This window comes from Pygocentrus nattereri, chromosome 15 (assembly GCF_015220715.1).
Source record: "Pygocentrus nattereri isolate fPygNat1 chromosome 15, fPygNat1.pri, whole genome shotgun sequence".
Lineage (NCBI taxonomy): Eukaryota > Metazoa > Chordata > Actinopteri > Characiformes > Serrasalmidae > Pygocentrus > Pygocentrus nattereri.
In genome coordinates this window covers 5,980,630-6,006,608 of record NC_051225.1, presented here as the reverse complement: position 1 = coordinate 6,006,608, position 25,979 = coordinate 5,980,630, and the positions used below count along the sequence as shown (strand labels likewise).

Sequence of the window (25,979 nt, the reverse complement as noted above, 5' to 3'; positions counted from 1 at the left end):
GATAGATAGATAGATAGATAGGCAGGCAGACAGACACATAGATATATAGATAGATAGATAGATAGATAGATAGATAGATAGATAGATAGATAGATAGATAGATAGATAGATAGACAGACAGACAGACAGACAGACAGACAGACAGACAGATAGATAGATAGATAGATAGATAGATAGATAGATAGATAGATAGATAGACAGACACATAGATAGATAGATAGATAGATAGATAGATAGATAGATAGATAGATAGATAGATAGATAGATAGATAGATAGGCAGGCAGACAGACACATAGATAGATAGATAGATAGATAGATAGATAGATAGATAGATAGATAGATAGATAGATAGATAGATAGATAGATAGACAGACAGACAGACAGACAGACAGACAGACAGACAGACAGACAGACAGATAGATAGATAGATAGATAGATAGATAGATAGATAGATAGATAGATAGATAGACAGACAGACACATAGATAGATAGATAGATAGATAGATAGATAGATAGATAGATAGATAGATAGATAGATAGATAGATAGATAGATAGATAGATAGATAGATAGATAGGCAGGCAGACAGACACATAGATATATAGATAGATAGATAGATAGACAGACAGACAGACAGACAGACAGACAGACAGACAGACAGACAGACAGACAGATAGATAGATAGATAGATAGATAGATAGATAGATAGATAGATAGATAGATAGATAGGCAGGCAGACAGACACATAGATATATAGATAGATAGATAGATAGACAGACAGACAGACAGACAGACAGACAGACAGACAGACAGACAGACAGATAGATAGATAGATAGATAGATAGATAGATAGATAGATAGATAGATAGATAGATAGATAGATAGATAGATAGATAGATAACCTGAGATATATAATGACACATAATGACCACACTGAATGAATAAATATGTGCAGATGGTACCAAATAAACTGTCTAATGTCCAGTGTGGAGTGTCCAGATGTGCAAGATGTGCAGTAAGGTATGCAGAACGTGCAATATGTGCTGCACGCTGTCTGTTTGTGCAGATGGATAAAGAAACACAAGATAAGCATGAGACATAAGACCTATGATGATTCATGAATACTAGCCTAATACATCCATTTACTAAGTTTTTTTATTGTTTTAAACCATCAGCTCTATTGTTAGATAGATATTAGCTCACATATCATAACACTGAAGAAAGGGTAATGGGAAAGCTAGCTAGTAGAGATGTAGCAATACAATGCATTGTATCACAGCGCGTAATGTGTTAGCATGCTAGCTTGAGCCTAACGTTAGCTCGTGACTAGAGCATTAGAGGGAAACTCCACATCATATTTCAGTGCCTTAATAAATCGAAAGTTGGAACATTAGTACATCAATGCAAAGCACATTTTATTTGCTATATGTACTAAAGTTGAAGCTAAGCTAATGGGTTAGCAAACTGGAAGGTCACCATACATTGAACTGTACTGAATCACAGCATATCATATTGCATCATATCATTGCACTAGCATGTTAGCTTGTGACTCGCATTATAACTTGGGGCTAACATATTAGCTTGTGGCTAGAGCATTAAAAAGGAACTTTTATGATGTTGAATCCTCTACAAAACTAAAAACATTGCTATGTCAGTGTAAAGCACATTTTCAGCCACTCTTCCTTTGCAAAGGGAGGCTAATGGACTCGTTGTATGGAGCTGGGACGTCACCATACAACGAACTATTGAATCAAATCATATTGTATCATATCATAATTTTGTTTATTAATACTTTTGCTTATTATTACAGTACGTTCAGTATTCTTTACACCCATTGAGCAGCAAAACAATAACCTATGTGGAGCTCCAGGAGCTGGCCTAATGTACGAAACGATTTCAGGTTAAAGGAGGGCACAGAGACAGGTGTGTAGATGCTGTGAAGGTATATGTCAGGGCACATTCGCTACACATGAGGTCACCTTAATCACAGTTTACCAAGCTGTCAAACACGCCTGCTTTGCTGTTTGATGCTGGGAAACTAATCTGGTAATTACCAAGCCAGACACACAAGAATGCCAAGTCAATATGAGAGCAGTCAGTCAGCGGTATGTGCCTGGCAAACAGCAGGGAGGTTTTTTTTTACAATGCAGTGATTTGATATATGCAGGGTCAAGACAATAGAGCATTGTGTGATAAGGTAATACATTTTAACAAATTTAGATTTCCATTCACCCCCCCCACACACACACACACACACACACACACACACCCACACCCTCTCTCACAGTGATACTGTTTGACCTTCACTCGAGGCTTGAGGTAGGCAGTATAAAGGTATCTGTCTCACTGCAATCCTAGTTTCTTAGTTGAATCACTAATGAGTTCTTTCTTCATTATCCAGACCACAATTCCCCAGAAAGTAGAACGAGGCATATCTATACACACACAACATGCACAGAAGAACACACACATACACACCAAAACAAACATATACACTCATCTCAAACACTCAGTACAGACAGGCGCACACACATGTATACCTACCACTCTCTAATATACTGCACATACTCAAATATTCATGTTTTATTAGGCTGAGATTTCTTTATTAGCCTGGAGGGCTCGCTGTAGTTGGCAGTTTGAGTGATGGCCCCTCACCCTCAGACTCAGCTCTGCCTGAGCCAGCCCAATTAATCGCTGCAGTGTCCCACACTCACCACATCTTCCATTTCAGACCTGCTGGAGAGGGGCTACCGTTTTGGCTTCTGGCAGCAGTTGAATGCTTATAATCACAAAGTGCACACACACAAACATGTACACAGGCACAGCACATGCAGTACCATACATAATAATAATATGTCCCAAATGTGTTATACATACTTAAGCGCCCGTATGTAATAATGACATGTCTCATATGTGTTAGATATACATAAATACTTACACACTATATTTCCAAAAGCATTTGCTGATCTGCCTTCACACGCATATGAATTTGAGTGACATCCCATTCTTAATCCATAAGGTTTAAAATGATGTCGGCCCACCCTTTGCAGCTATAACAGCTTCAGCTTCAGCTTTCTTGGAAGGCTTTCCACAAGGATTAGGAGTGTTTATGGGATTTTTTTCTTCCATAAGCGCATTTGTCAGGTCAGACACTGATGTTGGATGAGAAGGCATAGCTCGCAGTCTCCACTCTAATTCATCCCAAAGGTTCTCCCAGTTCATCCCATTCTAAGTTCAACAATTTGGATGGGTGAGTGAATATATATACATATGCAAGTATCTGTATGTAACGTCACATATGTGTTATGTAATATGTAATAATACATGTATTTAGTATATTGCTGTTGTTGGAAGAAAACATTGTATCTCCAAAACAGTAACTTTACAGGAGAAGGAAAAGACCCACTTTACTTTTTAATGTTAGTCAATGGAACCAGACGTTTTTCCACGTCATTTTGGGCCATTTCTTTTGGTCCGTTCATCATGAAATTTACATACAATGTAAAGGGCAATGGGTACTTTCAAATTATGTCAAAAACTGAAAAACGTCAAAAATGGAGATACAGCGTTTTCTTCCAACAGCAGCAACAATTTATAGGTATCCATATTTAATAATAATATATCCCATATGTATTATATATATATATATATATATATATATATATATGTGTGTGTGTGTGTGTGTGTGTGTGTGTAACTACGTACAACTACAAATTATAAAGTACTGTGAAAAATCTTAGGCACCTGAGTAAATTAGATTTAAAAAGCGAATTATATATATATATATATATATATATACACACACATACATACATACATACATACATACATATATATATATATACACGTACATATATACACACACACACATCAACAAGGCATTTTCATCGACAAAACTGACCGCTCACTGGATGTTTCCTCTTTTTCGGACCGTTCTCTGTAAACCCTAGAGATGGTTGTGTGTGAAAATCCCAGCAGATCAGCAGTTTCTGAAATACTCAGACCAGCCCGCCTGGCACCAACAACCATGCCACGTTCAGAGTCACTTAAATCCCCTTTCTTCCAGGTGTACCTAATAAAGTGGCCGGTGAGTGTGTGTGTGTGTGTGTGTGTGTGTGTGTGTGTGTGTGTGTGTGTGTATATATATATATATATATATATATATATATATATATATATACACATACACATAAGACAAAACAGGTAACCCAGATTTATATATAACAATAACATGTCCTACATGTATTTAAGCATCTGTGATAAGTGACGTCTCTAAACTCTAAACCCTAATCTTAACCTCAGGAAGCAAAAAGTCAAGGTTCTGCTCTTTCAGTTTTTTCAGTTTAAGCTTTGAAAAAAAGCTATTTACAATGTTAGGAGCAGTTTGTTGGTGCTGCAGGTTGTCCATGTTGTTCTTTAGGTTTTCTACAAAATCACAACATTTTCATCCTGAAACTGTAAAACAACAAACGCGCAAACACTCACAATCATAAACACACACTTCTCTTTGAGATTTTATTACAGCAGCTTCCATATTTCAGCCTCAGCAACTACTTATCAGCCTACAGTTCCATACACATCTGTATAGAGTTACGGTGTAAATACCGCATCCGCCTCACACAGTGCAGAGTCAGGAGAGTGAGGGAGAGAGAGAGGACGAGCAGAGGCGCAAAGACAGACAGGAATAAAACACACAGGAAGCTTAAAGGGGGGGTCACGTCTCTCATCCTCTCAGACCATAAGGTCAAAGCGGACTGAAGGCCAGATGAAGCACCGGGGTTTGTGTACTTTGGGAACGTGTTTGTGAGGAAACCTCGCAGTTCCTGTATTTAAGTTCATTAGCATTATTGACAGAGAGAGAGAGAGAGAGAGAGAGAGAGAGAGAGAGCATAGCTCTGAATCTCTGCATGTCTGGGTCAAACAATGATGTCTAATCTCAGGTGTAATATAAGAGACTCGTGGAATTTATGATCCAGCCAGAGGTTTGATAGATGAATAACTGGCATCTTCTTTTAAAGTGAGAGATGAGATTTGAGAGTGAAAAATCAAATATGCAGGATTTTCACACGTATCCCAAACGCACTCAATCAGCCTAGACATCTGGTTTCTGGTTTGCTTCTTTAGCTTCTTTCTGCCTGCACTACAACTGAAAGGCTAGTGTAGCTAAAGGCTGTTACACACCAAATTCAATTTTCCCATGCAAATTATGCATTACGAATTTGAAAAAAATCACATTTGAATATTTTACATTTTTTACATATCTTTTTTGTGCATATAACTGTGCATGTATAACTGACATCTCAAACACCAAGTGCAATTTTTTTGGACAGCGAAAATGCAACACTATTTTCTTTCTATTCAAATTTTGCAAACTTTTGCCAGCGACATGAACTCACCCACCAATCACTGTCGTCTCTGCTGTTGGCAAGACAACAACCAAGAAGACGGAGCAGCTGTGTTCCAGCAAATAGAACCGTAAAAAGGATCAGAATCTCAAAAAAAATTCTCTCTCCTTTCTGAGAGTGAAAGAGATCATAAAAGTTTTAGCTACTGAACTACGTTGGCAAATTTCTCTGTACTCCTTCTGCTCTTTCAAAGTGAAACGCAACAATGTCACAGTTTTTTAATGGATCAGACAATTTCACAAAACTAAAAAAAAAAGTGCTTTGAAAAATCACGTCTGCATATTTTAAAATTTTCGTGCCATTTTTTGTGTTGCATTTAGTGTATAACGTGATATCTCGCATACCAAATACAATTTTGTGGAGGGCAAAAATGCAACATTAAGGTATTTGCAGAATTCACTGACCAATTGCCGTCATCTCTGCTGTTGGCATGACAATAACCAAGATGAGCATCTGCACTTTTTCACAAACACAAAAAAGGATCAATCTCCAAAATCAGCTCAAAGTGGAATACAAACATCTGAGTTAGTGTCTTTATGGAGATAGTCAGCATTCCAACTTCTGAATGAAGTAATGAAGCTCTTCACGCTACTTCTACTTTTCCAAAATGGACAGCAGCCCAGTTTGAACGTTTGTTCAATCTCAGAGGAGCAAAGGAGATCTTATTTGTTCTTGAAGGCATCCCTCAGTCTGACTGTGTACAGTTTTGATGTGTAAAAAGTGTTTGTGGCATGCGCCTAAACCCACCCCCCAACAATGACAGCCATGACAGCAAGCAGGAAGGCAGGGCCCACCCAGCGGCCTCGTCCTCCTCCTCCCACTGTCGCTGCGCTTCGCCCCCTCCCCACTTGCGGCCCTCTCCCTGCCGTCCTCGCTGAGGTCTGTCGCTGATGGTTGTTCGGGCCACGGCTTCCTGCTGGCTTTTGCGGCCGTCATTGTCAGGGCCCTGGGGCCGGGCGCATTCCACAGTGTTGTTTTGTCGTTAGTTGTGCAACAGCCTTATCAAGTTTTGGGAACTACTAGGCTAGCGTAGCAGTTTTGTTGTAAATGTTATATCAGGACACCAACACAACAAACGCAGTTCAGACTATACTTATGTTCTACCATTTAGCTGAACAGCCTAACATGGACGCTGTTGCACTTCTTATCATAAGCACCTGAGGAGCCACCTGACACGGTCATCACATGACACCATGGTCTGGGACTTGATTGCAAAACAAGCTGTGGACCAGCTGGTACTGAAGTGTGAAAGACTGTAATATTTTCCAAATTCCAGCAGCATCTGATGGACAGAGCCGTGAGTGTATGGGAAGCACGCACGAGACAAATGACTTGAGAAATTTGGCAAGGCTGAAGTTGGCTTCTTTTTCTAATTGCCCATTCCACCTTAAATGGTGCAGCAGATGTACAGGCGTCTGAATGTAACTGCTGCTCCATTTAAGGTGGAATGATGCATTTTCACAAAAACCTGCCAACATTAACCTTGTAGAAATTAAGACATGAAACAGAAACATCTTCGCCCACGTCTGCGGGGCTGGTTTTAGAAAGCTACAGATTTATCAATATATTGTTTTGTTTAGTTTTTAATATGTTTTTAATGTGGACAATAAAATTATTTCAGACTTACTTAAATATAAAAATAGTTTTGTCTATGCAAATCACACACATATTACACACCAGTGGTGGACAGTAACTGAGTAAATGTAATTAGTTTCTATACTTTAGTATTTTTGGTGTATCTGTACTGAAGTTTCTCCGTTCTGGACTTTTTCCTTTCACTCCACTACATTTCAGAGTCTAATATCCGACTTTTTCCTCCTACATTTTGAGAAATCTGTGGTTCCTTTTGGTTTCTGTGTGTATAAAAACGTAACATGTCAAAACGAAAGAAGCGCAAAGCCAGAGCACCAATCAGGGCCCAGCGGTCACTTTGTTTAGAGCTGGTTTTGACCTGTTGGTCATACCGACCCAGTGCAGCACACGGTTCAACGTCAGCGCAGCAGCGTAAAACTTTGGGAGAGTCTGTTCAACATAAATGATGAACTAACCTAACTTTGTGTAAATAGAGCTCAATATAGAAATATGTCCACATATGCAGTCGAGACTGACGCGGCTTTTTTCTGAATTTCTACAAACACCATTTCATTTTATAGTAAATGAGTTTGGGCTGGTTTATGTTTATGAACAGACGCCTACAGATCAACATAGTAAAGGAGCTCATCTGTGATCCTGAGTTTAAAGCCAGTTTTTATTCAACTTAAACTTGGAACTAAGTTGTAAATAAATCTGAAACTGAAACTTTGCTTGTGTGTAAAAAGTGATTTCAGAGCCACTCGGTTCTCCCTGATGGAAACTGTTTACCTTCAGTGTTTTGTGCTTCTGATCATTTTAATAGACGTCAGCATCACTAATTAATGACGTTCTATTAAAAGACTGGTTTACCAAGAGAGACGCTGGAGGACTTTCACCTGAAATGAGTTCATGAAGCCAGTCTTATTACAAACATAATAACAGGACATTAGAGTCATAATTAATCTTTACCCAAATAATTAATAATAATTTTGTCTTTTAAACAAAAATGAAACCAACTTGGGAGCCACATTTTATGTCCATTTTACCCTCTTGGCTGTATACATGCCTCAGTACGTGCTAATATACTAGTAGGCTAAAAAAATTATATGAACAAAAATGCAGACTTAAACTTTAGCTCAGCTATAGCCTGTTTTCTCACATCTCCAGCAGGAAACTTTTCCACAAAAGTAGAACAGTTTCTTGTGAAATGTCTCTCAATATTTGACATTATATGAGGCTAAAGTCGCTTCTCATTCACCAGCTTATTGTTCGAATTTTCCTGTTCCACCTTAAATGGTGCCTGAGGTGCCAGAATATACCTGCTGCACCATTTAAGGTGGAAAGGGAAAATTCAAAAGAGAAGCTGGCGAATGAGAAATTCAGCTTTGCGACTTTTTAGACTTTTTCTACAAAGTTTTGACCAGATATAGTCAATCAGCCAAGATATTTTTGGTGTCCAAATTTTGCTTCATTAGATTAGCACTGGAGCTATGAAAACTCATGTTGCTAACAAACACTAGATGTCAATAGGTACTCAAATCTTTCCAGAAAATACACCCCCAAAACTCCTCTTAATTCACTCAAATGTCCTCCGGCTCTTCATGAAGGTCACGCATATTTGTTAATGTGGTTTAGAGCACAGTTTAGTGACTTTAACTATAAAAATGAACAAAAATTGCTAAAAATGGGGCAAACTTAGTTTCCACAAACAAGATTTTATGCACAACAACTTTTCCTCACATCTAAACCAATAAAATACCTCCTTTTCTACTTACAAATACACACGTAGCATGAATTGAAAGTTCAGAATTTGCTCTGTCCACATTATTTCTTTTATTTTTTCAAAGAGCTATGAATATATATATAAAGTAGTTAATGCTGAATTACAGCATGCATTTATTGTCACCGAGTGTCTGTTTTCCACTAAGAGGTCTGTCTGAAACCAGCCAGAATGTGGGTTTAATGGCGCTTCCTGGCCTCACTGATTCCAGATTGTCCTTTTCCACTTCAGGGCTGTGAACTTGCCATTAATGACACTTATTTCCAATGTGGTCTTCAGTGGCGGCTGCTATGATCACCACAGTCACCCGGAACCACCTACAGATTTCTATGATGCATCAGATTAAACCCACACATTCAGCAGGTGCAGTCTTGTAGCTTTGTCATTGTTACAAAGCCAATCCAACAAGCCAGTCTCTGTGATTACTGATTGTTGCTGAAATTAGATGGTTAAATGGAACAGGGCAGCTGGCTCTGATAATGAACTGATTCCTTCCATGTCCTCTTTAGGCTTCATTTGGCGCTAACCTGGGAGCAAGGTTGGAAAAAGTTCTCTGAATGGTCTTAAAGAGCACATTGGCCTGACAGTGGAAAACCAACATCATGAAAAGCAACGGAGATGGACTTTCAGATTCAGTTCTGAAATGTTATACAGCACCACAGAAATGCTCCTTTTCCCAAACTGCAATTGTTCTCCCACCCTGCACTGGGGCACTCCCCTCATAGCCCTATTTCAATATTCCCAAATAAACTATGTTGGTAGTAGTGACAAATCATTAATCTGAAGGTGGTGATTCAACTGTATTGATGTTAAAATTGTAGAATAGAATAGAAACATTCAATACAGTATGTGCTCATCCAGCTTACTGTATTCACACTCTGTAAGTATTGCATTAATACTCATTTCAGTTCTAAGTGTTGGTTGGAATCACCAGGTTAAAATGTTGAAATGCCCAACATCTGATTTTTGTTGGTGTTTAGGAAGATACAGCCAAGTCAGCTTGACCCCTGGTTAGGCCTTCAGGAGCTGGACAGAAGACCTCACACACCACCCATTCACATTTTGATACACAGTTGGTGAGACCAAGGTTCTGAGAAAAATCACTCCAGGCCAGCGGTTCTCGAACTGATCCTCAGGGTTGAACAAACACTCCACATTTTTCCTCCATACGTATTTGTTCCAAGTTGGATTAGAGCAAAAGTGAATGCGTTTACCATGATTTCTGCAGTTATCTGATTATTCAAATGGTCATGTTAAAGCACATTCCGATTTCTTAGATCAGAGTACAGTCTGGAATTCTGATTACAACTGGATTTTAGCTCAGCAATCGAATTTCTCAACGCATGTAAACTCTTACTCGGATTTCTTTCAGATTTCTCAGTGCACATATACTCTTACTCTGATTTCTTTCATTTTTCTTAGTCTGCGCATGTGTGAAAAAAGACCGCTGTACCATAAATTAGCAAGCAGCGTTAAGCACCCGTGAGACAGCAACAAAACACGGTGGAGCGATGCTGAAACAAACTACATGCTTGACCAAGTAAAGGATTTAAACATTATTCATCTTCTACATGATGTACGTTCATATATTCAGGTGAATTGTCGCAATGTTTTTTTTTTAAGTGGCAGGATGATGTTTGAGGTTTCCATTACGTTTACGTCACGTCTCCTTCTGGGAATTTATTGGCTGGTTGCAAAGCAGAAATACGATTATTGCCTGACTCATGTAAACCCAGGGTTTTCACTATTATCTGATGACTCAAGTCCATGAAAATGCCTTGATCGGATTACTGCCAAAATCTAATTTTCTGCATGTAAACACATTCAGTGTGGACCGTCAATTAAGCACTCAAGACTAGACTGAAAGCCACTGGCCTCGGGGGAGTTTTTTTTCTTAGAAACCTGGTCCCACCTATTGCAAATGTGCAAAATGTGATTGGTTGATTTCACTGTCTTTTCCTTGTTAGGTTGGCTTCTCACCTCTAGGCCTTCTAGAAGTTCTAGATCCCTTAACTGACAGGACACGCAAGCAATACTCTCTCCAGGTTTTGGTCAGCTGGAAGAGACGGAGAACAGCAGCAGCAGATCTATGTCAGGATGAATAACTGTAAAACTGCTAAAAGGTAAAATATATATTAATATCTGTTACAAGTTGAAGTATAACATATGGAACATCTTTTGTCCTTGTTTAATCCAGAACAGCCAAAAAAGACATTAGCTTAGCACTATCACATTATGTAGAAATTCCATAGCAGTGCTAGCAGAAATTAGCATCACCACAGAGGTGTTTTTTTGTCTTGTGTTTTGAGTCAGTTCTGGCCCAAACTGAAGGCCAAGCTCTGATAATCATGACTCGCCACTGATACCAACATAATCAAATTGAATCCGACCGAATTGAATCATGGTGAAATATGAGAGTTCCTGATGCACTGAATCATTTCTTAAAGAATCATAATTGAATCGAAACAAAACCAAGGCCTCTGCTAAATAATCCTCTCAGCTGCATCGGACTATACCACTTTTGAGAGACATCAACATTAAAGGGAAACTCCAGCCAAAACCAAAACTTTGAAAGACTAGTGCTTTCGGGGTGGGTGGGGGGGCATTTTCTAGCCTGAGATATGCTATGCTGGATATACTGGGTATTGTAGTGAGAGAACACTGACGGTACCTGTCAATATTACATAACCTAACAAATAACACACTAAACTAGTTTTCGACCAGAATCCCCTTTTAATGTGAACATCACTGAGATAAAACTGCAGCCAAATATTCCTGGCTTGCACTCTTACTGCATGTTGGCGTTTAGGTCAAGGGCTAAATCTGAAGGACTTGTGGAAAGAAAGAAGATCAGTAGTCTAACCTGACCTCAGAGATCAATACCAAACCGCCACTTTCTTTCTTACCAAGTCATTGATTGCCTATTGACAGTGGTATGCAACACTAAACATGACTAAATATGACTATTATCAGCTGTGCACCTTTAAAAGCCTTTGCAGTTGTGGATATTGATTCAATATTTCTGTCCATATAAATGTAGGATCCAGAAATAATTTGACCTACAGCTCCTCTGCTGAAAACAGAAGATTAGTGTTGCATTTAAAATGTATTTATAATATTTATAATAGATTCTAATGCAATTCTAATGGATTACATTGAGCTAGTATGGCCTGTGCCACCCATTGGCTACAGAAGCAACTCATGATGAGAACAATATCACACAATGGCACAGCAAAGAATGAGGCCAAGGACTGGATCAATGTCCAGTAAACACACAATAGGCCTGCAGCACTTATTGTACGCAGCATGTCTTGGTTGTGTTTATAACCTGGTTTGCTGAACAATGTAGTGAGATGCTGTGTCAGCAGCTGACCGGAGCACGGCGTTTAGCACAGCAGTAACGTCGGAACAGAAATGCATCAACTAAAAAAGCTATTATAGGTTTGCTGGGCCCATACTTTTTTGTTCCTGAACATCCAGCAATACAAAGACACCCCTGGCAGCCCAACACAGGCCGTAAAGGGAGTGGAACTCCACCAATTTTTTTCAAAATTTGTCTATAATTCAATCTTTAAGATGTAAACACAGTAATTCAGAATGGTTCGATGTGAAAGTTTGCTGAGTCAGATCTCTTCATAAAAGTGGTGCTAGGAGCCAGAACACTCAGAGAACTAATTTCATGCTTAAATGGTTCTTTGCATGGTAAAATGGCTCTTCAGATAGATGGAGAATGTGCTGTAGACAACTCTATATAGAACCTTTTTTGAAAATGGTTCAGTAGTGCTTTAAGCTATAGCCAGCTAGGCTAAGCTAGCATGAATGCGCTCTGCCTCCCAATGCAGTACAGGCTCTAGCAATCCAATGATTAAACACCGATTTATATAAAATAATATACAGATTTGAATGGCTGGTGTTAAAGTGACAGAAAGATAATAAATAAAGAATTGTTCTGTGGTGTTCGCAGAACGGCCCAGTATGGCCCTGAGAACCATTTGGCTCGATAGTAGAAAAGCGGCCTAGGAGAACACCCAATAAAACACAGTTCCAGAACTATTAGAACCATTAGAACTATTAGAACTATTAGAACCAGGCTGGTCTGGAAAAGTGACCGTTTGGCCAAAAACCTTTACAAAATCTTCCCGTAAAAACAGAATTTGGGATTCACGATACGTGACATTTCTAATTTTAGTCTTTTGTCCATTTTTTAAAATACTAGCATGTCATACAGTGTTAATCATCAAAACCATACACACAAGTTTATTAGACATTACTTAACCACTCATCAAGATTTAAGGCAAGTATGTGATGATTTATGTATTCTGTAATGGCTATAAGTTTCTATAAACTTCAGACACAACTTCATTCTTGGCTGATCAAACAATGTTTACAGTCTTACATTACATTACAGTCTTTCATCGCATTTCTTTACACACTGCTGGGGTGCTGCTTTGCCAAAGGTGGACCTCAATCAGCATCAGCTGCTGATGGGGAACAGGAACTGCTGTTTATGCTCTGATATTTGAACATGTACTGCTGACAGATGACCAGAGCAGAAGAGAGAAAGACTCACCTATTGAATCTTCATTCTCTCCTGAACCCTGACAGCCGTCTTCATCGTCACATTCACCGCTGGTTTCCATGGTGTTGCCGCTTCCCACTTCCACATGCTCATGCTCCTCTGAGCCCAGTCCCATCTCAGCCCACATCTCCTAGAAAAACAAATTGCATTACAACACACGGCTTAAGCATCACTCGAGCAGGCTTAGTTTTACTACAGCAGGTTGAGTAAAGTAGTTTGTGTTGCATTCAGTAACAATAACAATAACACGCTGCATGTTTGTCTCTTTTGGTAGGTTTTAATTCATTAGAGTTATGTGGAGTCATGTGATGTTGTGTGAAACAGGACTGCTATTACTAAGCGAGCTTCAGGTTTAGCCAATTATAGAAGACCCTTCACTCCATAATTATTACTGTCAGACTGTAAAACTACACACGCTGCAGATTCATACTGGATTAAAATCACTCCACAATTATTACCGTCAGACTGTAAAACTACACACACTGCAGATTCATACTGGATTAAAATCACTCCACAATTATTACAGTCAGACTGTAAAACTACACACTGCAGATTCATACTGGATTAAAATCACTCCACAATTATTACAGTCAGACTGTAAAACTACACACTGCAGATTCATACTGAATTAAAATCACTCCACAATTATTACCGTCAGACTGTAAAACTACACACTGCAGATTCATACTGGATTAAAGTCACTTCACAATTTTTACCGTCAGACTGTAAAACTACACACTGCAGATTCATACTGGATTAAAATCACTCCACAATTATTACCATCAGACTGTAAAACTACACACTGCAGATTCATACTGGATTAAAATCACTCCACAATTATTACCGTCAGACTGTAAAACTACACACACTGCAGATTCATACTGGATTAAAATCACTCCACAATTATTACCGTCAGACTGTAAAACTACACACTGCAGATTCATACTGGATTAAAATCACTCCACAATTATTACCGTCAGACTGTAAAACTACACACTGCAGATTCATACTGGATTAAAATCACTCCACAATTATTACAGTCAGACTGTAAAACTACACACTGCAGATTCATACTGGATTAAAATCACTCCACAATTATTACCATCAGACTGTAAAACTCCACACACTGCAGATTCATACTGGATTAAAATCACTCCACAATTATTACAGTCAGACTGTAAAACTACACACTGCAGATTCATACTGGATTAAAATCACTCCACAATTATTACAGTCAGACTGTAAAACTACACACTGCAGATTCATACTGGATTAAAATCACTCCACAATTATTACAGTCAGACTGTAAAACTACACACTGCAGATTCATACTGGATTAAAATCACTCCACAATTATTACCGTCAGACTGTAAAACTATACACTGCAGATTCAGACTGGATTAAAATCACTCCACAATTATTACAGTCAGACTGTAAAACTACACACTGCAGATTCATACTGGATTAAAATCACTCCACAATTATTACCATCAGACTGTAAAACTCCACACACTGCAGATTCATACTGGATTAAAATCACTCCACAATTATTACCATCAGACTGTAAAACTCCACACACTGCAGATTCATACTGGATTAAAGTCACTTCACAATTATTACAGTCAGACTGTAAAACTACACACTGCAGATTCATACTGGATTAAAATCATTCCACTCTTCCATATGCTTACATATTCTGAAGTGAGATTTAACCTGATTGAGTTTGTATCTTATAAAAGTATTAAATATTAATGAACCTCTTTACTTTTTTGAATAAGAGGAGTCCAGTTCCCTCCACAGAGTGAGTTTTTAAAAATGTACACGTCTTTATGCCTACTGGCCACACATTCTTTGGCTGTAGATGATGGAGTAGAATTACAGTATATTGTGATAAAAATCTCCCTGTAGCATCACTGGCAACACTTTCCAATATAGATTATAAAGCGTTGCTATTTGCGCCTGAGGACAATGAATATTTTTGTTTGTGTCTGGATTTTTTTTTTTTGTCTGAGTAGCCTCATTTCCCACCACCTCCAGCTCCCTGAATTGATTTATCCTTGGCTTGTGCCCAACTGTCCTCTGACAATTAATCTTGGTGTTAAAAATCAGTATTCCAATAAAAAACTCGTAAAGCATCCCATTTCTTTTCTCCACATTACTGGAGCTCATTTCTCAGCCACCTGCTACAGACCGCATGAAAGGGGAAAAACTGAGCCCGGCATGTTTCTTTGAAGCAGGTAAGCGAAGTAAACCCACCCAGGCAGTCCAAATAAGCATGTGTGCTCAAACAAAGGCTTCCAGGCAGGCAGTCATGGCTCATAAGCCCTAAAACTGGCTACGGCTAGAAGGAATGCCAGCGCAGGGCAGGCAGGACGGCACATGGACTCGTTCAAGTGTGAATTCCACATGTGTACTGGGAGGCAATGAGGAATTGTGCATAAGCACAGAAACAAATAGAAATATAAAAAGACATGTTTAACTGAGCTGAGTAATTCATCCTCATTCTCTTCTGACCATATGGTGTTGCCCTATCGGGAATGAGTCAGTCCTTCTTTTATTAACACAGGAATGCTGCTGACCTGCACTCGCACAACTATAAAAACTGCTTGTGCTCAGTTCTGAGGTATTAGAATGGACTTCCCAAAGTCCGTTTTCCTACAGGAACTTCAGACAATTAACTTGCACCATGCCATGTATAATGAATTATGCCACATGTCAGACGGATGCCATGGCAACACAGCTGGAAAACAATTGTCTTCTCAGATAAAGAGGACACATCCCCTGTTTAGAGGCTAAGAGGGGAACACACTCTGTTTTAGCTGGAACAATAATGATATATCTATAATTCTCCTATTTACTGACTTTTATCTTTTAAGAAAACAACACGTTTAATTCTGCAGTTCAGGTGTGATAAAATACAAGAACATATATAAAACAGGCATTTATTTGAGATTATTGTTAATGAAAAATCCTGGAATTGTAGTGTTCAGCCTAATCCAGCCTAATGCAATTCTTACAACAAAGTGCATCCTGATTCAGACTATGGCCCAATCCCTTTTCACCCCTAGCCCCTACCACTTAGCCCTTAACCCTCGTTTTGCGCATTCATGTCTAGAGGGAGGGTGTCCTGTTTTTTGCTGAGATAGAGGCATTATTCGCATTGTGAAAGGGTTCTTCAGATTGACAGAAAATATGCTGTAGATGGTTCTATATAGAACCTTTTTGAAAATGGTTCTACTGTATATAGCACCAAAAAGGGTTCCTCAACTGTTACAAGCTTGACACTGCACAATAGAAGAAAGCTTTTATGTGCTACATAGAATCATTGCCAAAAATATACAATATATTCTCCATCAGTCTGAAGAACCCTTTCATGATGCAAAGAACCTTTTAATCATGTAAAGGGTTCTCTTAGTGTTCATGGTTCAATATGGATCCATTATCTATAATAAACAGCCCTTGAAAAACCAATGGTTCTATATATCACCAAAAAGGGTTCTTCTGTTGTCCAAAGCCAGGCTTGTAAAAATAGAAGAACACTTTTTGGTGCTATATAGAGCCATTTTCAAAAAGGTTCTATATGGAACCATCTAGAGCACACTTTATCATTCTGAAGAACCCTTTCATGATGCAAACCTTTCCTTGCGTGTCAATGGTTCGTTATAGAACTGTTTTCTTTGCTAAAGAACCCTTGAAGAACCCTATTTTTACGTGTGTAGGCACTGTGCAATGAGAACTATTTGAGATTGCTTAACAACTCAGTGCAGTTTGAATCAAGCATGCGATGATTCAGGCCTTCAGTCTGATGCTAATAGGTGACTATAAGCTTCCATCACTTGTTAGCCACATTAGCCTCGTAGCTCCAGTGCAAAACTAATGGATCAAACTTCAGACGCCCAACATCTCTTGACTGATCAACTGCATTTGGGTAAAGGTGGGAAACTATGCAAATGAGTTTTTTGCCAAACTATTTCTTTCAGCGGAGAAAGCTTTTATTGAGTTTCCCATTTCCTCTAAGTCTGCACTTCAGTCTATCTGAGATACAAATTCCCTCGTTTGTCTCGAAGGCTGCCGTGGGGCAGTGTAAGCTCCTGACTTGCTGGGCACCATTCACACACACAAATCGATACGACAGCACGCTGGATGTGGAAGGTTTTTGTTGCCAAACCCTGTTTCCTTGACGACGGGCCCGTTCTGACAGCCTAACCTCATCAAACGGGCTAAGACGTGACTCAAATGGTCTGAAGACAGCAGCATGCAGGCTCATTTGGAGAAGGCCAGTCAGCAGAGTAGAACATATCACTCACTGCGCCGGAGACTGAACCTACACAACAGCACAAACACGCCTTGGACCACACACAACACCAGCACCACCGCGCTCAGCGCAATTATTCTACAGCATGACGTTAAAATGTGCATTATAAAATATAAAAAATACAAATACAGATTTACATCTGGAGTGACTGCATGCGCAGGAAAGAAATGGAGAGAAAGATATAGAGAGAAAGCAAGAAAACAGCGGAAAAAAGAGAGAAAACGAAAGAGAAAGAAAAAGAGGGAGAGAAAGAGAGAGGAAGGTATAGAGAGAATAAAGAGAAAGAAAGAAGAAAGAGAAGAAAGAAAAATGGAGAACATAGAGAGAAAGAAAAAGAGGGGGGAAACAAAGAGAAAGATATAGAGAGAGAAAAAGAGGAGGAAGGAAGAAGAAAGCAAAAAGGAGAGAAAATGAGAGAGAAAGAGGGACAGAATGCTAGATAGAAAGAAAAAGGAAGGGAGAAAGAGAACAATAGAGAGACAGAAAACAGAGGAAGAAAGAGAAAGAAAAGGAGAGAATACTAAGGAGAAAGAAAAAGAGGGGAGAAAGAGAGAGAAAGGAAAGGGGAAAAAGAACAGTTGGCGAGAGAAGTGAAAAAAAGAGAAGGGAAGAAAGAGTGAGAGAAGAAGAGAGAGAGAAGAAAGGAGGGAGGGAAAGAGAGAAAAAGACAGGGAAAGAAAGCAAAGAAAAGAGAAGGAGAAAGAAAAAAGTAAGAGGGAAGAAGATAGAAAATGAAAGGAAGAAAAAGAAAAGTGGGAGGGAGACAAGTGACAAAAATAAAGAAAAGGAAAGACAAAAGGAGAGGGAGTGAGAGAGAGAGAGAGAGAGAGAGAGAAAGAGAGAGAAGGAAAGAGAGGAACAGACAGAAAGAGAGGAAGAAAGGCAGGAAAGGAGAAAATGACAGAGAAAGAGAGAAAAGTGAGAAAAACAAAGAGAGGAAGGAGGGAAAAAAAGTAAAAATGAAGGGAAAGGCAGAAGAAGCAGAACACAGAACACTGAGAATAGTCCACCAACCAAAAATATCCAGCCAACAGCGTCCTGTGGGCAGCGTCCTGTGACCACTGATGAAGGACTAGAGGACGACCAACACAAACATCTATCGTCTTCTGACTCTAACTATTGTCTCTGACTTTACATCTACAAGGTGGACTGACAAGGTAGGAGTGTCTAACAGAGTGGACGGTGAGTGGACACAGTGTTTAAAACTGCAGCAGCACTGCTGTGTCTGATCGACTCGTACCAGCACAACACACCACTACCATGTCACTGTTACTGCAGTGCCGAGAATGATCCACCACCCAAATAGTACCTGCTCTGTGAGGGTCCATGGGGGTCCTGACCACTGAAGAACAGGGTAAAAGGGGGTAACAAAGTATCAGAGAAACAGATGGACTACAGTCTGTAACTGTAGAACTACAAAGTGCAGCTATACAGTAAGTGGAGCTGATAAAATGGACAATGAGCACAGAAACGAGGTGGTCGTGATGTTACGCCTGATCGGTGTGTATACACTGTATTTCCAAAGGTTTTCACTCACCCATCCAAATCATTGACTTCAAGTGATCCAATCACTTCCATGGCCACAGGTGTATAAAGCCGAGCCCCTAGTCCTGCAGACTGCTTCTACAGACATTAGTGAAAGAATGGGTCGCTCTCAGGAGCTCAGTGAATTCCAGCGTGGTACCGTGATCGGACGCCACCTGTGCAACAAGTCCAGTCGTGAAATTTCCTCACTACTAAATATTCCACAGTCAACTGTCAGTGGGATTATAAAGTGGAAGTGATTGGGAACGACAGCAGCTCAGCCACGAAGTGGTCGGCCATGTTAAATGACAGAGCGGGGTCAGCAGATGCTGAGGGGCATAGAGCTCAGAGGTCACCGACTTTCTGCAGTCAATCGTTACAGACCTCCAAACTTCATGTGGCCTTCAGATCAGCTCAAGAACAGCATAGAGAGCATCATGGAATGGGTTTCCATGGCCGAACAGCTGCATCCAAGCCTTACATCACCAAGTGCAATGTAATTGGTGGAGGGGGGATAATGCTGTAGGGTTGTTTTTCGGGAGTTGGGCTCGGACCCTTAGTTCCAGTGAAAGGAACTCTTAGTGCTTCAGCACCAAGAGATTTTGGACGATTTCATGCTCCCAACTTTGTAGGAACAGTTTGGGGACGGCCCCTTCTTGTTCCAACATGACTGCACACCAGTGACCAAAGCAAGGGTGTGGAAGAACTTGACTGGCCTGCACAGAGTCCTGACCTCAGCCCGATAGAACACGTTTGGGATGAATTAGAGCGGAGACTGTGAGCCAGGCCTTCTCGTCCAACATCAGTGTCACACAATGCCTCACAAATGCGCTTCTGGAAGAATGGCCAAAAATTCCCATAAACACACTCCTAACCCTTGTGGAAAGCCTTCCCAGAAGAGCTGAAGCTGTTATAGATGCTAAGGGTGGGCCGACATCACATTACATTGGGCAGTCGTGGGCTGGAGGTTAGGGAACTGGCCCTGTTGCCGGTTTAATCCCCAGTGCCGACAGTCCATGACTGAGGTGTCCTTGAGCAAGACACCTAACCCCCAATTGCTCCCCGGGTGCCGTGGATAGGGCTGCCCACCCCTCCGGGCAAGTGTGTTCGCTGCCCCCTAGTGTGTGTGTATTCACTAGTGTGTATGGGGTGTTTCGCTTCATGGATGGGTTAAATGCAAAGGTGGAATTTCCCCGTTTGTGGGATTAAAAAAGTATCACTTAACTTAATCCCTATGGATTAAGAATGGGATCTCAATTTCATTTGCGTGTGAAGGCAGACGAGCAAATACTTTTGGCAATATAATGTACGTAACATGGCAGGAAATGGTCATGCAAAAATGTATTATTATACATTTTTGGTACATAATACTACACAGATATCGTAAGTGGACCTCAGGGGGAAAAATTTAAAAAAAGCAAAAAAAAAAAGATATGAGCCCTTTAAACCAACTGATATATACAGAACATTGAACCAAACACATAAAACAGATAGAAAAAAATTCATTTCTTCAAAGAGATGCTTATGCTTGTGTGCTGAAAGACTAAACATTGGGGGGATTTCTAAAGCAAGTCTATAGCAGGCCCATAAGAAGGAGTCAAACTATGCTGCATTCTTTCAAAAGCCAGGGACGTCCAGCACACATTCAAATGCAGAGAACAGCCCTGGGGTCACCAGTAACAAATCTGAGAGATCATTTGTGAGAGAGCTTGTGAATCGTCAATGCTGGTCAAGAACAACTGCGCACAGTCTGGCCAAGAGCAAATAATTCACCGTATCAAAGGCCTCTGGTAAATCTACAGTGGAAGAGCTCAGTGACCGTGCCCTGGGTTCCGTAATTTGCCACTTGGTTAAGAGCTCTCATAAATAACTTGACTCTGTATGAAAAGTGCAGTTACATCATGTTCTCTGCTCATTGCCGCAAGCAGAGTTCAAGCAAAAATAATGGCCTTTCGGCACAGACTCGTCCTCGCAGGGCGTAAATTTCCAGCGCAGTCTAAGAGGATTCACCCCTGGGAACGAGCAGTGAAACACTCATTTCTCAACAAACCTTTAGTATATATTGGTGCAAGCTGTGAAAGGCGAGGCTCTTCTGAACCACCCTTTTGTGTAACTCACGTTCAAGGCAATTACTGCATTTTTGTCTGCATATTTGAATGTGAAAAACGGAGCATCAAATGGCTGAATTCTGTAGAACAGAATTCAAAGCCACATTTAGCAGCTTGACGAAAACCCAGAACTTTACAACACTGCCAACACTGTCACCATGACATAACTGAGGGCTGATTTATACTTTTGCGAAGAAAACACGTAAGTGCAACTGTGTAGAGATGCAGAGAAGGGGTAAATGAGTAGCTCACAGAGGCCTGTGGAGGCCACAATTTCTCTGGTATTGGTGGGGGGCGGGAAAACACCCAATCCAACAACACTCCGCCCAAACCAGAAAAAAACAGTAAAGTTGGGAGGCTCCTTAGTGGTGCAAACCATCTAAAAATTATGGTCACAAGATCGCTGGGATGTCCAAGACAGCCAAATGGTCCATGCTCTCTCGATCTCTCTCTCTCTCTCGTGGGTTGGATGGTCCTCCCTCCCCATCACTCAGGCAGCTGTTAGCTAACATAACAGCACTAGCAGTTAATGTGTATGGGTTTTATGTGGCTGTGTTTCATGAAGCTAACCACAGCATGCAGTTTATCAGGAACATCTACCTTGTACCTACATTCACTGGCCATTTTAGAAACACCCACCATATAGGTGCACTTTGTAGGTTTGCAGTTACTGACCATGGCCCATATGTTGCTGCACAGTTTATCAATGCTTGTCTACATTTTTCATCAATGGAAAGGGACCACTATAGGACCCACCTTGCCCAGATATCGTTTCGGTCAGGGGTCTACAAGCCAAATGTTAAGAGCCATTTTGTCCTTTCAACAAAAATCAAACCAACTTGGGAGCATCAACAATTCATGTCCATTTTACCATCTTGGCTGTAAATATGTCTCAGTACGGGCTGATGTCCTAGTATAGGCTAAAAATATAATATAAATGAAAACACAGACTTTTTTTGCTCTGCTTTAAACTTTAGCTCAGCTATAGTTGCTTTTCTCACATCTCCAGCAGGAAACTTTTCCAGAAGTGGAATAGCTTCTTGTAAAATGTCTCTCAGGATTTGACTTCTTATGAGGCTGAAGTCAGCTCTCATTAGCCTGTTTCTTGACCCCTGATTTAGGTCATGGACCATTCTCTTCAACAGCAACATGGTAGTGGTTTAGCGGTATGTATGGCATTGGCATGAGTGGATCAGCCACAGTGGCATTTGCTAAGGTTCTTGTGCCTTTTTGTGGCACAGAAGCCCAAACAACTAAATATAGTACCATTTATTAAGGATTTAGTGTTTCCACTCGTTATGTTACAGCTTCCATTCTTTTCAGGAGACTTGCTTTCAGTTTTTCAAAGAAATCTGCAGGGATAATTTTTCACCTCCGAAGTTCAGTCTTAGAAGTTGATTGCATTTTCTGCTTCTCAAGATCCAAGTAACTCCAAACACATTCAGTGGTGTTGAGGTCTGGACTCTGGGGTGGCCAGTAGAAGACAGAAGTAAGTAGTGGCCAGTAGTGGCCAGACAGAAACACCTGTGGATGTTTTCAGATCTGAAGCAGCTTGATCTTCTCCTCGCTCTCAAAAGATGAAAGTACTGTTGGGGGACAGTTTGGAGGTCCTTTTTTTGGAAACTCCTGTTTTTTCTATTCTATTTTCTATTTTCAGCTTCCTTACACAGGTAAATGATCTAATGTGTAATATCTCCTGAAAAAGTACTTTCTTGTGCTTAATGGCCATTTTGAAAATTAAATAAATGAAGAGTGGTCCCTGCCTTTTTTGATTATGCATATCAAAGGTTAAAATGCAATTTACAGCTGAATGTAAAATACATCATGTAAACTGGATAAATGGGGAAATTCAAACCAATATTTTTTCCCAAACAGGCTTTGTGATGTGAACATAAACATGGTTGATGAAATGTAATGCTCTTCTCGACCCCTTACCCAAATCCTCTGGACTTCCCCAGTCTCTTGCCCAGTAGTGATTCAATTCCAGCAGTTATACAGTAGATGACTGGGCTGGGCCGGGACGGGCAGAGTTGGGTCATAGTGTAGAACCAGAGCGTCTGGTTTTAATGGAGCAATGAAAACATTACTAAATTGTCTCAGAAAGTCAAGTCGACAGCTCTTGTCCCCTCCCAAACCCAGCTGCTGGAGCCAAAGGCCTGCTATCGATAGACCATGCTCTCTTTAGTGCGTTCCCAAAAGGACACTCAGGGAGAAGGATCAGAGCACAAGGCCTGGGTTGAGGCCACACTCCAGGCTCTCTCAGTGAGGGAGGAGGTTCCAGTAATTTTACAGCAGACTCCAGAGGGATACTGTTGTTGAAAAGCAGCGCTAACCTGGCTTGAACAGTGTACGAGGCATTTATGTTTAAGCATAAGCCAATTTTGGTTTGGATTATATATAAGCTTTTACTATTTCTGTTTGCGATGACCTAGACACACCCCTAGTTTTGAGTTCAGGTACTTACTGTGTCACTAACTTCATCAGAAGTGGGTCTAGTTCAGAGAAATAGTTTTCAAACTACATGATAAAACTATCTGAATATAAAACAAACTGCATTATCCATCCATCCATCCATCCATTTTCTAAGCCGCTGCTCCGTCAGGGTCGCGGGGGGATGCTGGAGCCTATCCCTGCAGTCTTCGGGCGGAAGGCACAAACTGCATTATATGGCCAAAAATATGTGGACAGCCCACCTAATTATTGAGTTTAGGTGTCTCAATTAAACCTACTGCGAACAGAAGTATAAATCAAGCACATAATCGTACAATCTCCATAAAACAACAATGGCAGTAGAATGGGTAACACTGAAGAGCTCAGTGACTTTATATGTGTAACTGTCACAGAATGGCAACTTTGCCACAAGTCAGTTTGTGAAATTTCCACCCTGATCACCCATGAGTGCTATTATTGTGAAATGGAAGCATCCAAACTGCCTCTAAAGGCAACATCTGCAAAAGAACTGTGCACCTGGAGCTTCATGAAATGGCTTTCCATGGCTGAGCCAGGTGTCAGCTGGAGTGGTGTAAAGCAGGCCACCACTGGACTGGCAGATGGATGAATCTGGGTTTGGCAGATACCAGGAGAAAGGTACCTACTGTAATGCATAGTGGCAACAGTAAAGTTTGGTGAGGGGGGATAATGGGCTGGGGCTGTTTTTCAAGGACTGGGTCCAATAGCTCCAGTGAAAGGAAATGTTGATGCTGCAGCACCAAGACATTTTAGGCAATTGTACGCTTTCAACCTGTGGCATCAGTCTGGGGAAAGCCCTTTCTTGTTCCAGCATGACAAAGCAAGCTCCATGAAGACATTGTTAGATGAGCTTGGTTGTGAGGAACTCCAGTGGCCTGCACAGAGCCCTGGCCTCAATCCCATTGAACACCTTTTGAGATGAACTGGAACATCAATTGCTAGCCAGGCCTTCTTCTCCAACATTTGTACTTGACCTCACAAATGCTCTTTTGACTAAATGGTAACATTTCCATAGTCACATTACAATATCTTGAGGAAAGCTTTCCCAGAAGATTGGAGGCTGTTACTTCATAATAATGCCCATAGTTTTGAAATGGAATGTCTAACAAGCTCATATGGGTGTGAAGGCAAGGTGTCCACATGCTTTTGGCCATATACTGTAGTGGTCAACTAGAAGTAAGCTACCCTTGAACAGCTAATGCTGCTTCTCTGCACATTTATTGGAAAGAAGTTCTTCAATAGGCTATTGTTTTTTGTCAAGTCATGAACCTACTGACCAACACATCTGGCTTTGCTATAGTGCTCTGTGTTATTGGTGTAAGCCATGGGATGCTTTTGGCCCCTGTCTGACAGATGCATTCAAGTATGAGGTCAGTTTTTACCTGATTAAACTGCTCCAGCTTCCCTTTTGCCTGGACCAGGACTGGATCCACGCCTCTGACCTTGATCTCAGGGTTATGTCTCTGGGCCTGTAGGCCGTTCCCCACCACAAGACCTGTGTAGCTGAGGAGGGGAAAGAATCTTCAGTCATTGATGATGTAAATGGGAATACAAGGCAAACTGGACTCTTTGTTTCTGCATTCCTGCAACCATTTCTGTGTGGATTTTGATGTGTGTTCGGGGTCATTATCATGCTGCAGACTCCACACGTAACCAAGTTTCAGCCTTCTAGCAGAGGCAGACAGATTTTGGGCCAAAATCACCTGGCATTAATGAAATTCATCAAAGCATCAAAGCATCACTGATCTTCTACCATAATTGATAATGGGTATTATTTACTTTTCATTGTATGCAGTCTTTCTTTTGACAAATTTCATAGTTTTTATTAAACATAGTCTGTAGGGGCGCCAATAGTTTTGTTTGTTGTAAAGTTTTTGAAACATACATTCTTCTTAAAATGAAACAACACTCTTGTAGGAATGGGGTTTCTATTCGTTAAATCGTAAGCAATTTCTACAAACATCAGAGGAAAATGTCAACCATTATATTGATGCGATCCACAAAAAAAAATGGGCAATTTTGCCTTTTCTTCATTAGAGCTCAGCGGGTGACCTTTGCATTGTGTGATATTTTCCTGATGCATGAACAGAAATGTTTCAAAATAGCTTGGAATAAAATCAATTTACATTACCTTACTTTAAGATCCTGCTGGTGTGGGTTTAAACCATTTTTACGAGGCACACAAAACATGAACGCCCCCTTGTGGAGGATCTTTAGCCTGCTGCAT

General features: G+C 40.4%; 1 protein-coding gene across 1 annotated transcript in view; it reads right to left on the bottom strand.

The window, feature by feature from the left end:
• Window positions 1–25,979, bottom strand: part of gpc5b (glypican 5b) — a 79,344-nt gene that overhangs the window by 10,127 nt on the left and 43,238 nt on the right. Inside the window, exons 7-8 of the mRNA XM_017693277.2 lie at window positions 25,135–25,255; window positions 13,328–13,466 (exon numbers count right to left, since the gene is read on the bottom strand). Of these exons, the coding sequence (XP_017548766.1) occupies window positions 13,328–13,466; window positions 25,135–25,255 (260 nt within the window). The remainder of the gene's footprint in view (window positions 1–13,327; window positions 13,467–25,134; window positions 25,256–25,979) is intronic.